At 38.0% G+C, this 13685-nt stretch overlaps 1 protein-coding gene across 2 annotated transcripts in view; it reads right to left on the bottom strand.

Annotated features, from left to right (window-relative positions):
* Window positions 1-1077: 1077 nt before the first annotated feature.
* The window catches only part of kek2 (kekkon 2), a 108874-nt gene continuing 96266 nt past the window's right edge, over window positions 1078-13685 (bottom strand). Inside the window, exons 2-3 of one of the 2 annotated variants that reach the window (XR_011237025.1) lie at window positions 6998-12282; window positions 1078-6837 (exon numbers count right to left, since the gene is read on the bottom strand). Coding sequence is in view for 1 of the 2 variants with exons in the window: in XM_034971018.2 (XP_034826909.1) it covers window positions 9922-12237 (2316 nt within the window). In the remaining variant the exon portion in view is untranslated. Of the gene's footprint in view, window positions 12283-13685 lie in introns of both variants that reach the window. The other variant, XM_034971018.2, reaches the window with a different exon arrangement.

The following is a 13685-nucleotide window of genomic DNA, read 5'->3' as shown; positions in this document are numbered from 1 at the left end:
ATTTAGTCCTTGTGTTTTAGTTCAAAGCCACGTACATAGGATTGCCCAGACAATCTGGGAGAAACTTACTCGACACTCGAAAGGCTGCTTAAAGGTCTTCTTCTTCTTAATTTGCTTTATGGCTGCTTAAAGGTCTATGCTGTTTAGGTATATGTATGCCTAGGTCTACCAATCCGCACATGGCCAGCGTGGTAGACTATGGCGAAAACCCTTCTCACTCTGAGAGGAGACCCGTGCTCTGTGGTGAGCCGGCGATGGGTTGATCATGATGATGATGAGATGATGCCCGCGACTTCGTCGGTGTGGATTTAGAGTTTTTTGAAATCCTGTGGGAATTCTTTGATATCCCGGGATAAAAAGTTGCTTATGTCAATTCCCGGATGCAGCTATCTCTGTACCTACCTAATTTCATCAAAATTGGTTTAACGGATGGGTTTTAATGGGAACTCTGTCATTTTCCGAGTTAAAAAATTATGTTCTTTCCCGGGATAGGCTAACTCTGTACTTACCAGATTTCATCAAAATCGGTTAAACTGTTGGACCATGAAAGCCAGATACACTTTAGCATTTATAATAAATAGCTTATGCTTGCGACTTCGTCCGCGTGGACTAGTCAAATTTCAAATCCCTATTTCACCCCCTTAGGGGTTGAATTTTCAAAAATTCTTTCGTAGCGGATGCCTACGTCATAAAAGCTATCTGCATGCCAAATTTCAGCCCGATCCGTCCAGTAGTTTGAGCTGTGCGTTGATAGATCAGACAGTCACCTTTTCCTTTTATATATTTAGATAATGATATAATTATTAATACAATTGTATAATTAATAATAATAATTACTGTTTGAATAAAATACACTTGCGAGCAATCGAATTGAGTATGCAAATGTATAAATTAAAAAGTGTTTGTGACTCTGAACTATAAAATACTTACTGAATATTTATAAAACAAAATAAGTCAAGCGCAGGGTCAATTGTAAGAAGAAACATCAAAGAAACAACAACAAAGAAATAAAAATAACTTACAATTTTGTATGGAAGTCAACAAAGGCCTTTTTCTTCTCGGGTGAAATAAAAGACGTTTATAAAAATACACTTTTTATTCCAAAGTCATGCACATCTACAATTTGTTTTTTTTTTTTCACTAAGAGTAACACTGTGATATTGTGCTATTTATATCGAAAAATCTATCCAGTCTGCTTTTATGAAATTTATAAATTGTTTTTTGGGACGTGTGCAGTCAGCAGCGGTTTCCAATATATGTATAAAATTTATACATAATATCTCACACCCGGCTGTACTCACGTGTTTAGTCAACGTTAGGTAAATAAAATTTAATGACGTATATTAAAGATCTTAACCGTCACACCACAGAATTTGAAATAGGTATAGAAGTGGTAAAAACGAGATGACGATATAAAATATATAATAGATACGTAAAAAAATGACTTTTCACGCGCCATTTTAACTTAGTTTGCCCTTGTCAAAGTACGATTTTGTCCTTATTTTAAAGGTGAGCCATAGATCTAAAATGGCGCATGAGAAGTCATTCTGTACGGACTATAAAAATGATTACGTTGTTGCGGCGATATTGTATCCAGTGAACGATAAGGTAAGACTGCACTGCAAATTTTCACCGCGCTATTCTATCTGCAGAATTCTGTGAAATATAGAAATTGGATAAAACTGTACGCACTCGCGAAAATAATACGCGCGAACGAGTTCTGGCGAAAAAATCGCGTGGTTAATTTCGCAGTGTGAGCATACCCTTAAATGAATTTAATCATATTTTATGAACAGCGAAACAAATGATCTATTTTAATTGCTTTCGATACGATAATAAATAATTAATTTAAAATATTTACTTCATATTAAGTAAGTAAACATCGACATAATGCGGTTTGAATGAACTAACGAATGTGATGTAATTAAAATATTATTAATGCATCAATTTGTTTTAAAGCATAAACTACAAAATGTTTCGGAAATCATTATTATCTTTAAATATTAACATCATAATTTTAATTATCAATTTCAGAGCCATCATCGTCACTATTTTTTAAATTCAGATACAAGTTAGCCCTTGACTGCAATCTCACCTGGTGGTGAATGAGTATGCAGTCTAATATGGAAGCGGGCTAACCTGGAAGGGATATTATGGTAGTTTTTATTAAACACTTCCCCCTTTGGTTTTTACACGGTATCGTACCGGAACGAATAATCGCTTGGCAGCACGGCTTTGCCGGTAGGGTGGTAACTAGCCACGGCCGAAGCCTCCCACCAGACCAGACCAGGAATTTAGAAATTATAAAATTTCAAACTCCTGTCACGAGTCGAACCCGGGACGGGAAGGCGTGCCACGCAACGCTTACTAATACGTAGGTCTCCACTCAAGGAGTACGAGCTAGCGCGCACCACGGTAAATTTCAGTACGTTTTTTTCCCGCAAAATCTGTGAAATATAGAACTGCATAGCAGTGCGCCGCACTGTGGAATTAATTCCGCACCGGATTTTGATAGATTAAAATTCAAATTTGCGGATTTTAAAACGCACCGCAACTCACCACACCGTAGTGTGCGCTAGCTCTGACTTTGCGGCTCCAACGGTCATCGGCCATACGACAAGCATGGTCAGACCACCGCCACTTCAGTTATGAGAACTATGGCCACAAAAAAACATTGTCTAAATCTCAAAATCTCATATTATTGGTTTTGAACTGAAAGAAGGCTCAGAGGTTCTTATTAGCGTCACTGATCAGTTCGATGGGTAGGATTATAAGTGCCTAAGTATAGGATCCGAAATAATATCAAAAGTACGTTTTAAATAGGTATTAATACTTGTGAGCTGAAAGATACTAACAAAATTAATAAAACGAAATCAACATGACATCTGAACTGTACAAACAACTCTATAAGTATTACTAAACTTGCGACTAATAAATTCGGGTCAGCCATAACTTTGATTTTATATCATAGAGAATATTATAACAACTTCTGACTGCACGACGTATGTGGGGTCAACGATTATTTATTGCTATAAGTACATAAAACGCGATAAAAGAAAATATTGCCTCTTACAAACAGGAAGTCTCCTTTGGCATAAACATTACCATAAAGATACACTTATATGTATGCTCCAAAAATTGAGTAGCTTTTTATTATTTTACTCCCCATATCAAACATTTGATAGAACATCGAGTTTCACAATTAAGAGAAACATAGTGCACCATTGTGGCATGCCAAAAAGTCAATTGGTATAATAATATAATTTAAAATCTAGCAAAAATCATCAGCCTCAATCCGTCATCGTACCGTAATATTCCAATTTTATAGCATGATGTTTTGTCAGCATAAAATAGACAAGCAGCCGCAAAATTAATATTTCCATTTTTAGCATGCCACATTGTTGCACGTTGTTGCTTCATCGTAAAACAACTTTTAGGCCTGCCTATTAACTTTTCGGTATGACCGGTAACATAGCGCGGCGAGGCGAGCGACTAAAACGAAAGAATAATAATATTATAATATCGTGCTATATTCTATAACTCCCTTACATTGTTTTGCAATTATTTTACCGCGCGCCGCGCAGCTCCCCGCTCCGCTCGCCGCCACGCTAAAAGTTGTGGGTATACCGTTATAATACGTCAGATGAGATAGAATACATACTTACTCGATATTTTATCAGACATTTAATTAGAGAAATTAATTAAAATTAAAATTGGCTGTGCTGTTTACTTCAATTTTAATTAGAAGTTCCTTTTACTAAATAATATTACAACTAAACTACTTATAAACTGAAATTAACAATGCTAAGGAAGTTATGAGGTACATACATCTATTTTGAAATGTGTAAGTAAATCCGCGAGCAAAGACTCTTATCGCCGCACTCAGAGTCGCTCAGATTTATGTAAGAGATATAGCTCTATCTCGTTTAACTCAATCTTAAGTAACGATTAAGCGACTCTGAGTACGGCTGTTAAAACTTGAAACAAAAACTCCCCGAATTCTTTGCTCGCGAATTCATAATCATTGTTTCGGTAAGAAGATTTATTTGAGTTGACAAATGTGCCAAAAGGGACTTGCTATTTGAAAAAGAAAACAAACAAAACTTTCTTACAAAAGATAGACACGTTATGTATAATATTTCCCTATAGGTTGTTCTGGCACTTCTTTCACAACGAGTACAGTAACTATGCGACAGGTCGAGATTGCAATCGGGGTGGCGACGCCCCGCACACTGCCCCGCGACCAAGCACGGGTGACGTCCGGGTGTGCAGAGTCCCTGCCTCACACCCTGATAGCCAACTCGACTTGTCGCGTACTAAGTAGATAACGTGGAACTATTTGAAGTTTGCTTCGTGAATATTATATTATTGTGAACTTTGTTAATACACTTACAGAGCAGTTGGTTATTATAAACTTGTACATACTTATTCGTTAAATACTAAACTAAGAATTCTAAATACGAAACTAAGAATTTTAAATACGAAACTAAGAATTTTAAATACGAAACTAAGAATTTTAAATACGAAACTAAGAATTCTGCTTTAGTAGAGCCGAATTTTAGTACCAAAGTAAGTAGGTGACAAAAATTGCTTACTAAATTATAGAAAGTAATACACGTAGGTACAATGATGAGTGAGATCTCAAAATGTATTTTGACGACCTCCCTGGCGCAGTGGTGAGGGCTGTGGTCTTAATAGTGGGAGGTCCCGGGTTCGATTCCTGGCAGGGGTTTGGAATTTTATAATTTCTGAATTTCTGGTCTGGTCTGGTGGGAGGCTTCGGCCGTGGCTAGTTACCACCCTACCGGCAAAGCCGTGCCGCCAAGCGATTTAGCGTTCCGGTACGATGCCGTGTAGAAACCAAAGGGGTATGGGTTTAATAAAAACTGCCATACCCCTTCCAGGTTAGCCCGCTATCATCTTAGACTGCATCATCACTTACCACCAGGTGAGATTGCAGTCAAGGGCTAACTTGTATCTGAACAAAAAAAATAAAAAAATGTATGCATTGTATCGGCACTTCTTATTTTGAGTTAGCAGTGTAGTGATCAATGAAATTCACCAGGTGATAGAATTCGCCAGAGCAACGGCACAGACACCGTCCAATAAAAATGAGCCTTAAAATTTTTCGACGACCTTTATGAAAGCGTCAAAATCGAGGAATCGAAGCGGATAGCGCAAAAAATAGACTGTTGGGAAACAAGTGCCAGCCACCAACGTTTCTATTTCGAGGGAGATACCCTGATATCGATTTTACGGCACCCTACACACAGACGAGAGTAAGGGTCGATTTAGTTTAGACCAGCGGGGTGACGCTAACTCAGTGTCTAACACTGAATGATAGCCACCGACGAGCTTATTAATTGACAGTAGTTGGATCTACATTGCTAATGATTTTAATCATTTTGTACAACACAATTTGTCTACATTACTGCTTCACTGAGTGATCAGTACCCATTATTGTAAATGCGATGTGTTTGTTTGTTGGTTTGTCCTTCAATCACGTCGGAACGGAGCAACTGATCGACGTGTTTATTCTTATTCTTTATTTATTTGCATTCATGTCTTACATCATAACATATATAATATTACAATATTACAACATGAAGCCCCGTCAGGGCATTGCAAAATATAACATTTGTACATTATTTATAAATCATAATATTACGACATTAAACTTCGATACACAGTTATTTTAAGTTACAATTTTAGTTCAAGATTTTAAGGCCTAGAGAGTGACTTAGGCTACTTTAATCTCGGAAAATCAAAGTGTTCCCACGGGATTTATAAAACTCTTAATTCAACGCGGATTAATCGCGGGTATCAGCTAGTTAAAAATAAATGTCAAATAAGCTTGGTGGCTAACAATCAGTATCCGACACTGAGAGAATCAGTAGACAGGACGGGATACGGCTGATATACCATAAGTCATAGCATTATCTAACATTGTAAAGTATGCGGGAAAACGCACGGCGGAATTTTGCTAGACGTATCCCTGGACTTTATTATAAAAGATGGTAGCAAACTCTCGTTCGTGTGGATGGCGCCTTAGTTTCTCTATGATCCGACATTTCCGACATTTTGCAACATAAAACGAAGTCTGGGGTATGCTTTCAGTAAAAGTAAACATATTATTTTTTCCACTTTGGACACTATATTTATCTAAATGGCATAATAATATATTATGGATGATGATTTACAACACTTTTCGAAGTTAAAGTTATTGCAGAATCTCTATTTAAAATGTTTTTTTTTTGTGTCTTATATTTATACTTCAATAAAGATTAATGTTCAGTACGCTTAGTATAAGATTTTACGTCTCACCACACCAACGTTGCTAGAATTCGAGATTCGAAACACAATAACGTCAAAGTAAAATGGACCTAAAGATCTTTGAATTGATGTCAAAAATTCAATGCCACTGATTTAAATTTCGCAACGTTTCCGCTTGGAGCGCTAGTTGTAGATGTGTAGACAAACTTGAGCTTTAAAACAAGGCTATTAAGATCCAGTTTACCATAACGCAGAAGTGTTTCGACACTCGAATACTATCAACGTTGGTGAGACATGAAATCTCGTACTAAGCGTACATGACAAAAAACTTCCAATTTCCCGTTTAGAAAAGTCATAGTAAAAAAATTCGTAAATTTTCAGTATTTTTACAGCGAATTTTACTAGAAATAGTTTACAATTTTATGAGGATATTTTGATTTGAACAGTTCAGTTTGAAAGTGTTTGATGTTGCAAAATATCCGAACACTTACATATTACATTCCATTAGGAAGTATTTTGTAGTAAAATCTAATATTTACAAACTATGTACAAGGTTAGATTCTACTTACTTACGGCGATTACGCACTCCGTCATCCGAGTTCTATCCGTCATCCGTGACAATACCAGCGATTATCTACGATCTACGACATAATTATGTCATAAGCTCCCATACAAAACAAAAAGGAACGTATTTTCACGGACTCGGATCGGATGAGTGCGTAACCGCCGTTACTTAGATTATGAAAATTTATTACTTTTTTATTTTATTAGTACGTAGAAAATCGAAGAATTTTATAGCTCTATAATGTTAAACGTAATATAAAACCGAAACTTTACTACAATTTTAAGGATTTTGTACGGCCGCAAAAACCGCAACACCCGTAAAAGTCAAATGACGACATTAGAGGGTGCCTCTCATGATGCTTGAATTTCGACTATATATCGAAGACAGCGTTTGAAGAGCCCAACTAGGTGAAATGATGATCTCAAGTGGCTCAAAAGTTATGGTATTTTGTATAGAAGCAGGCGTTACTTTGCTACTATAACATACCCATGTGTGCGTCGCACCTCCTCCAAAATGCTAAGGAGCTGAATATCACTTACTATCAAGTACGATTGCAGCCAAACGGGGCGTATTAGATAGTCAGGGATCAAAAATTACAGAATCGCAAAACGCTAGAGTAGCAAAGTTTTGGCTTTATCGAGTTGTACAGAATTTGGTGTTTCTTTGGTCGTAGTATAATAATCAAAAAATGGTAAATAATTATAATTAGGTAAAACTTATAGGTATATGATTAAAACTATAGGTAGGTATATAAACAGCAAACGCTCGCACATAGGTAATATTATCTAGGCTCAGTGCACATTTTGCAGCAGAGTGAAGTGCCGTCATGACAAATTCAAAATGGCGGATGTGACAAACAAAAATACATAAAGAAAATAAAATTAGTATTAATGTATTGAGTTCGATACCAAATCAAATTGTGTAGGTTCTGAAAATATACGACAAAACTCGATTTCCCATTTCCACGCACTTCCAAAAACGTAAATTGAGCGTTTATTACAGTTTATTAAATTTAGACGAGAGAGTTGTATTTTCGTTTGTGATTTAGAGCCCCTTTATGGCCCTTGGAGTCGTTTATTAAAACGTCAGAGTTGCTATACACATAGTCGGCTCGACACATTCGATTTGGCAATTCTTATTGAACAACAAAACTGACCAAATATAACTTCTACAAAATATTTTTTTTTTTTTTTTTTATTTGGGAATTGACGCAATATTAGTAAATATTTGTTGTTTAATTTCAGAATATGATTAAGTACATAAGTTACAGTTTTGTATGTAAGGCCGTTTTTGAGATACACGTCAGGACTAAATATAGGTCTAAACAAACAGCGAACATAAAGCTTTTCCAGACAGACAGTCAGACAGATAGATGGAAAAGAGCAAATTCACCCAAGTATATTCGGAGACCTCACTTCGCTTGGTCAATTATGTCCAACTTTCAGTCAGGTTTATTGAAACTCCGTTTGGCTTTTAATGCTTAACACATGTTTGTTTGATTTCTCACCCAGTTTGTCGCTTAAAGCCGAACCGAGCCGAGTATATGTATGTGCGGGCAGGACAAACATCCCTTTTGTCGAACATTATTATACACATTATATTCGTTAATATCGTTCAATTGTGCCGAGCCGACTATGAGTATAGCAACCCTCAAACGTCAAAGTTTTACGAGTCTCATAAAACGACTCATTTAATGAAGTTATTTCGAAATTTATTAGCAATTGGCGCGCGAAAATGAAGTGCATTATATTTGTTTTAAAACGTACGTAGGTACTTTTTGCTGCTGCTATATAATCGTAAACGTAATAACGTTAAGATGAAAGAGCAGCATGATCACTAATGATTAGAATTGATTACAATGTTGCTTTACGGTATAGCCATTTGTACGCTACTTTACGTTATGTCATTATCAAGGATCGATTCCGAATAGTTCACAAAATATTGTAATGATTCGTAAACTTATACCCTATTTAAAATGAGCATTTAAATTGGCACACAATTTCTCAGTTAGTTCAAGAAGCCTAAATGTGCTGATAGACTTGAGCATTCGTGCGAATGTTACATGACAGAAAAATACGAGAACATTTTAGCGAGCATTCTATCGAGCGTTCTGGCGAGTATTCTAGCGAGCGTTCTGGCGAGCATTCTAGCGAGCAGATTTGCTTGGAGCTTTTTGCCGAGCCAAGCTTCTGTCATTCCCTATTGCTCTCCAGCGATCTTCACGAAGAATCTTCACGAAGAATTGACGAGCATCGAATAGAGCGTTCGCTAGAATTCTCAAGATGTTCGTAGCAATATTTGGCTCTATGCTTGGCTCGGCTCGTTGTTCAGTTCGTCAAAAATAAAAACGGTGAATGCTCGATGTTCTGTTACATGTGCATGCTCAAGTCTATCAGCACCTTTAGATACAAAATAACTGCTAAAATTATAAAGCAAATTGTGTAAACATCATTAAAAGTAGTATAAAAATAAAATACAAAAAGGTTTGAGCATTGGTAGGTATTCGTGACTAAGAGTGATTTGAGAAATATTAAGGCGTTACTGAAAACTAACCAAATTTACAAATTCATTCTCCTAGAAACTCGATTGTATAAAAAATCTAAATACTCAGAGGTTGATTATAGTTATTCTTTACAAAATAATTTTTAACTTTTACATGATAGGTGATTTGAATAGGACCGTCTAAGCTTACATTTTATTCGCCTATAAAAATATAATATAAGTCCCGCAAATTGCCATTGCGCTGGAACCATGTCTCATTAACATCGCAATGACGTCATATTGACATCAGCCGAAATAAAAATATGCCATCAGCTTGAAACTTTAGTCTAGTGCTGACGTCACTAAAATGGCGGCCACGCGAATTAGAAATTTGCGGGATTAATAGAAATAAGTATGTATAAAAACATCATGATGTACAGAATTTGATTCTTAATACGAGTGATTGTGCACATTACACAGAAACTTTCTGTCCGTGTATACTCAGTAAGCGTATGTACAATTCTATTCTCATATTCAGTCGCTTTATCACTTTAGTAGCGTCTAAATTGCCCTGTTTACGCGTTATCGTTGCGACGACGTCGTCAGATGTCGTTCGCGTCCCCCACGTACCCCTCGTCGGGGCTCTCCGAACAGATATCTGAAGCACATTTGGCGTTTGATACTTGTGGCAGTGGTTTCAGCGCATTATCAGCCCCTTCTCCCGGCATGCGAGCGTCCGTCGTCTGCGTATCGACACACCTAGTTTCCACTTGGTAACACCTTCCAGGACCTTCGGGCATCCCCATCGGCACCATCACGGCACAAGTTCCCTTCGGGTTCCAGTTTGAACACGTCTCTGTTGATGCACAACACTGAATCGGCTCAGTCTTGTAACCTTCAGGAGGCGAAGGTACGAATTCCTCGTTATAATACACAGTTCCGTTCCCGACGAAAGCGATTGGCCGGTTTCGAGGTACCGGATAACCCTCCAAAGTACGGCGAACATTAGTCCCGTTAAATACTTCGAAATTGGGACACGTCGGCGCGGCCACGTTAAACTCATTATCTTTTGCGAATTTGCATACTAACTTTTGTCCTTTCGGTCTATTGTGGGGAAGAGTTTGGTAGAACGGCCCGACCACGGAATAGTTTGACATAAGCGGCGGTCGTTGACAAGGGTGTTTCGGAAGGCCGTAGTCGTAAGGATAACCGTCACCGTCTAGGAAACAGCCGGGGTTGAGATGCACGTCGGCTGAATGTTGGTACATAGCGTTAGGCGGCATGCTAATGGGAGGCATGCTCGTCAACGTCTGTTGATCCTGCCACGTGACTTGCCGCGGCGCGGTTTGAGCGGTAAACGCTGTCTCCTCTTGGAAAGTGTCGTTGGCAGTTTGCGCTTTGTACACTGAGAGTGCTGTGTTCTCATTCTGAGCGTTGTTAGCGACTGTTTCCGCGTCGCTAATCAGGTCAGGATTCCTGTCGACGAAGCCTTTCATATTATTGCTTTGGTACGCATCGCTCGGCTCGTACTCTCTGTTTGTCTGCACCGTGTAATGTAGAGCGTGATGCGAATGAGCGTTCACTATAACGCTCCCGTTGTTCTTGGGCAGCGATCCATTGTTTCTACTAGACGGTAAAATTTGATTGCACAGCGCTACATCCTTTCCGCTCTCTTTCTTCTTTCTGCTTCTCGTGTCCGTTTTAAATTTTAATAATACGACTGCTATTATTGCTATTAATAATACTATAATTAGAAATACTATCGTTATTATCACCACTACATGTCTATGAGGGAATGTGACCACGATAACTACGGGCTCCTCTTTCACTAGAATCTTTATGGTATAGTTCACACGAGCCTTCCCCGCGGAGTTCTCCGCGATACAGGAGTACGTGCCGTTATCATCGGTCCCGATATTGAAAATATACAACTCACTCTTCTTGTCGATGACACCGCTCTCCACGAAAAATACGTGATGAGGCTCCGCAGCGGACGTTGAATAATTCCGAATAAGCTGTCCTTGATAGAACCACTGTAGCTTGGCCTCCGGCACGGCCTTCACGATACACTCGAGGCTCACGTTGTTCCCGACGTTCGTTTCTAAATATACAGTGGTAGGGGCCAGTTTCGGCAGGCAAGCTAAATCGAATTCATTTACGCTCGTGATGGTTCGTTTTTTCAAACGCTCAGGTAGGGAGCAGATGGGCTCGACCGCGTGTGGCATATTGAAATTCGACAGCCAGTTATGTAAATCTCTCAAATTACAATCGCAATTCCAATTATTGTTTTGGAGATCGATGCCCCGCAGCGTGTCAGGAAATAAATTATCGCCTCGAACGTTGGATAATCTATTGCCGTTCAGCCGCAGCCATTCCAAATGCTTCAGTCCGGAGAAAGCTTCCGGCTCGACGTTCTCGATTTTGCAATTGCTCAGCTCTAACGTATTGAGGTACGAGAGATGCTGGAAGCAGTGCATTTTTATGCTCGTGATAGGATTGTTGCTAAGCGACAACCTCATTAGAGATGGAAAAAATACGAAGTTGTTCGACGGGATGACGGTAATATAATTATTGGAGAGATCCAACTCGACTAGGTTCGCGAGTCCCCTGAAGGCATGGTTATCGATTTTCTGCAGGCGACATCTCTGCAGATAAATTTTCTGTAAATCCAACAGCCCTAGTTTGTGGAAGGTTTCCTTTTGGAGAACTTGCAGATCATTGCCGGTGAAGTCAAGGACTTGAGTCTCGGAGTCTAACGAGTCGGGGATCGCCTTTAAGTCTCTGTCGGTGCATTCGACGTACCGTTTGCCGTTCTTCCACTTGCATATGCACTGGGTGGGGCAGGCGATGGCGGGGAGCAGGATGCACGTGGTACACAAGGCTATCAGCCTCACGTGTAGACCCCGCTTCACTTTCATATTGCCTTAAGGCACTAGAGCATCGATGAAGCTGGCGCGCATTATCTGGAACAAAAGAAAATTCATGCTGAATATTTGCGATTCTTTTTACTACGTTTTTCTGTAATATCATTCAGCTTGCGCTGTTTCTTTGTTCTCCAAATCAATAAAGTTATCGAATCGCGATTTACGAGTACAGTCTTTGTAATTTCTTGGAATTAATTTTCAAAGAAATCATGTCGCTTGCAAAATGTTTATTTCTCGTTTTTGATTGTTGTTTTTATTTGACTTTAGCAGCGTTAAAGTAACAGCGACTATTATGTCGGCGAAAGTCCCGTTGAATAATTTATTACAACCTCAATATTTAATTAAAACTGTATGATGTTTATAATACTCGCGTGTTTCGCACTTAATATCATAAATTTGTGTTTTTATCATTAATACCAACACGGTTCGACTGCTGAAACGATTATGAAAAATATTGTTTTATATTCTGAATCAAAAGTTAGAAATACCGTTTATTCCGATATAATAAACAATAGGAAGGTAATCTAAATCTATATATCTCGACTCTAGTATCATAAGGTCGGATGTGGATTTTTGCTACTTTTCAGGAGAGCCAAAACAAAAATGCTAGGGAAATCGGGTCATAATTTCTAAACTACTAGAGATACAATTTCAGTTGTTTTTGTAATATTTAACACTTAACTGTACCTATCATTAACCATTACTAGAAATACTTTATCATTAATAAATAAAATATAAACTCACAATTTCTTCAAAATGGACGATATGCGACTTTATGCTGGTAATATTCGCAACTGTGCTAAAAAATTGTGTGCATAAGTTGTAAACCGACTTTATGGCTGCAATTTTTACTATTACAAATTTGAAATAAAAGTCGGATCTATTACTTAATATTTCATAATACGTCTTAACTGATTATACATAAGCAATATTCGGACAAAAGATCACAGTAGTTATCTCACAAAAATCATTTAGGAGTTTTGTGAGATAGCAACAATGTACCTATCTGATTTTTCTGAAACTGATTAGTTAGATCTGAAACATAATAATTGCATTCGCCCGATAGTCTGACCATTGCATCCGTGTAAACCTTGTGACTTCTGAATGAATGAAAATAACATTTACAAATTCACAAATAAAGCCCATTAATTAAAAACAACGGCCAAAAATTGGAAAAAATATTTACAAAGTAATTAGAAACCTACAGTGGGCCAAACATTTTTTGTGGAATTGCATACATGACGGTTACATCAATATAGATATCTAAAACATGCCAACATAGCCTAATTTTCCTTATAATGATTAGGTACGTAAAGTAAGAATGGAGGTCAGCAGGTACCTACTGCAAAAGTTGGTTGTATTTTACAGTGGATAATGGTTTCTCATTATGTCGTATATTGGGCGAAAGCGGGGAAGAATTTTAAGTTTATATGTACCTATAA

The sequence above is a fragment of the Maniola hyperantus genome, chromosome 8, assembly GCF_902806685.2.
Source record: "Maniola hyperantus chromosome 8, iAphHyp1.2, whole genome shotgun sequence".
NCBI lineage: Eukaryota > Metazoa > Arthropoda > Insecta > Lepidoptera > Nymphalidae > Maniola > Maniola hyperantus.
This window is presented reverse-complemented; position numbering and strand designations above follow the sequence as displayed.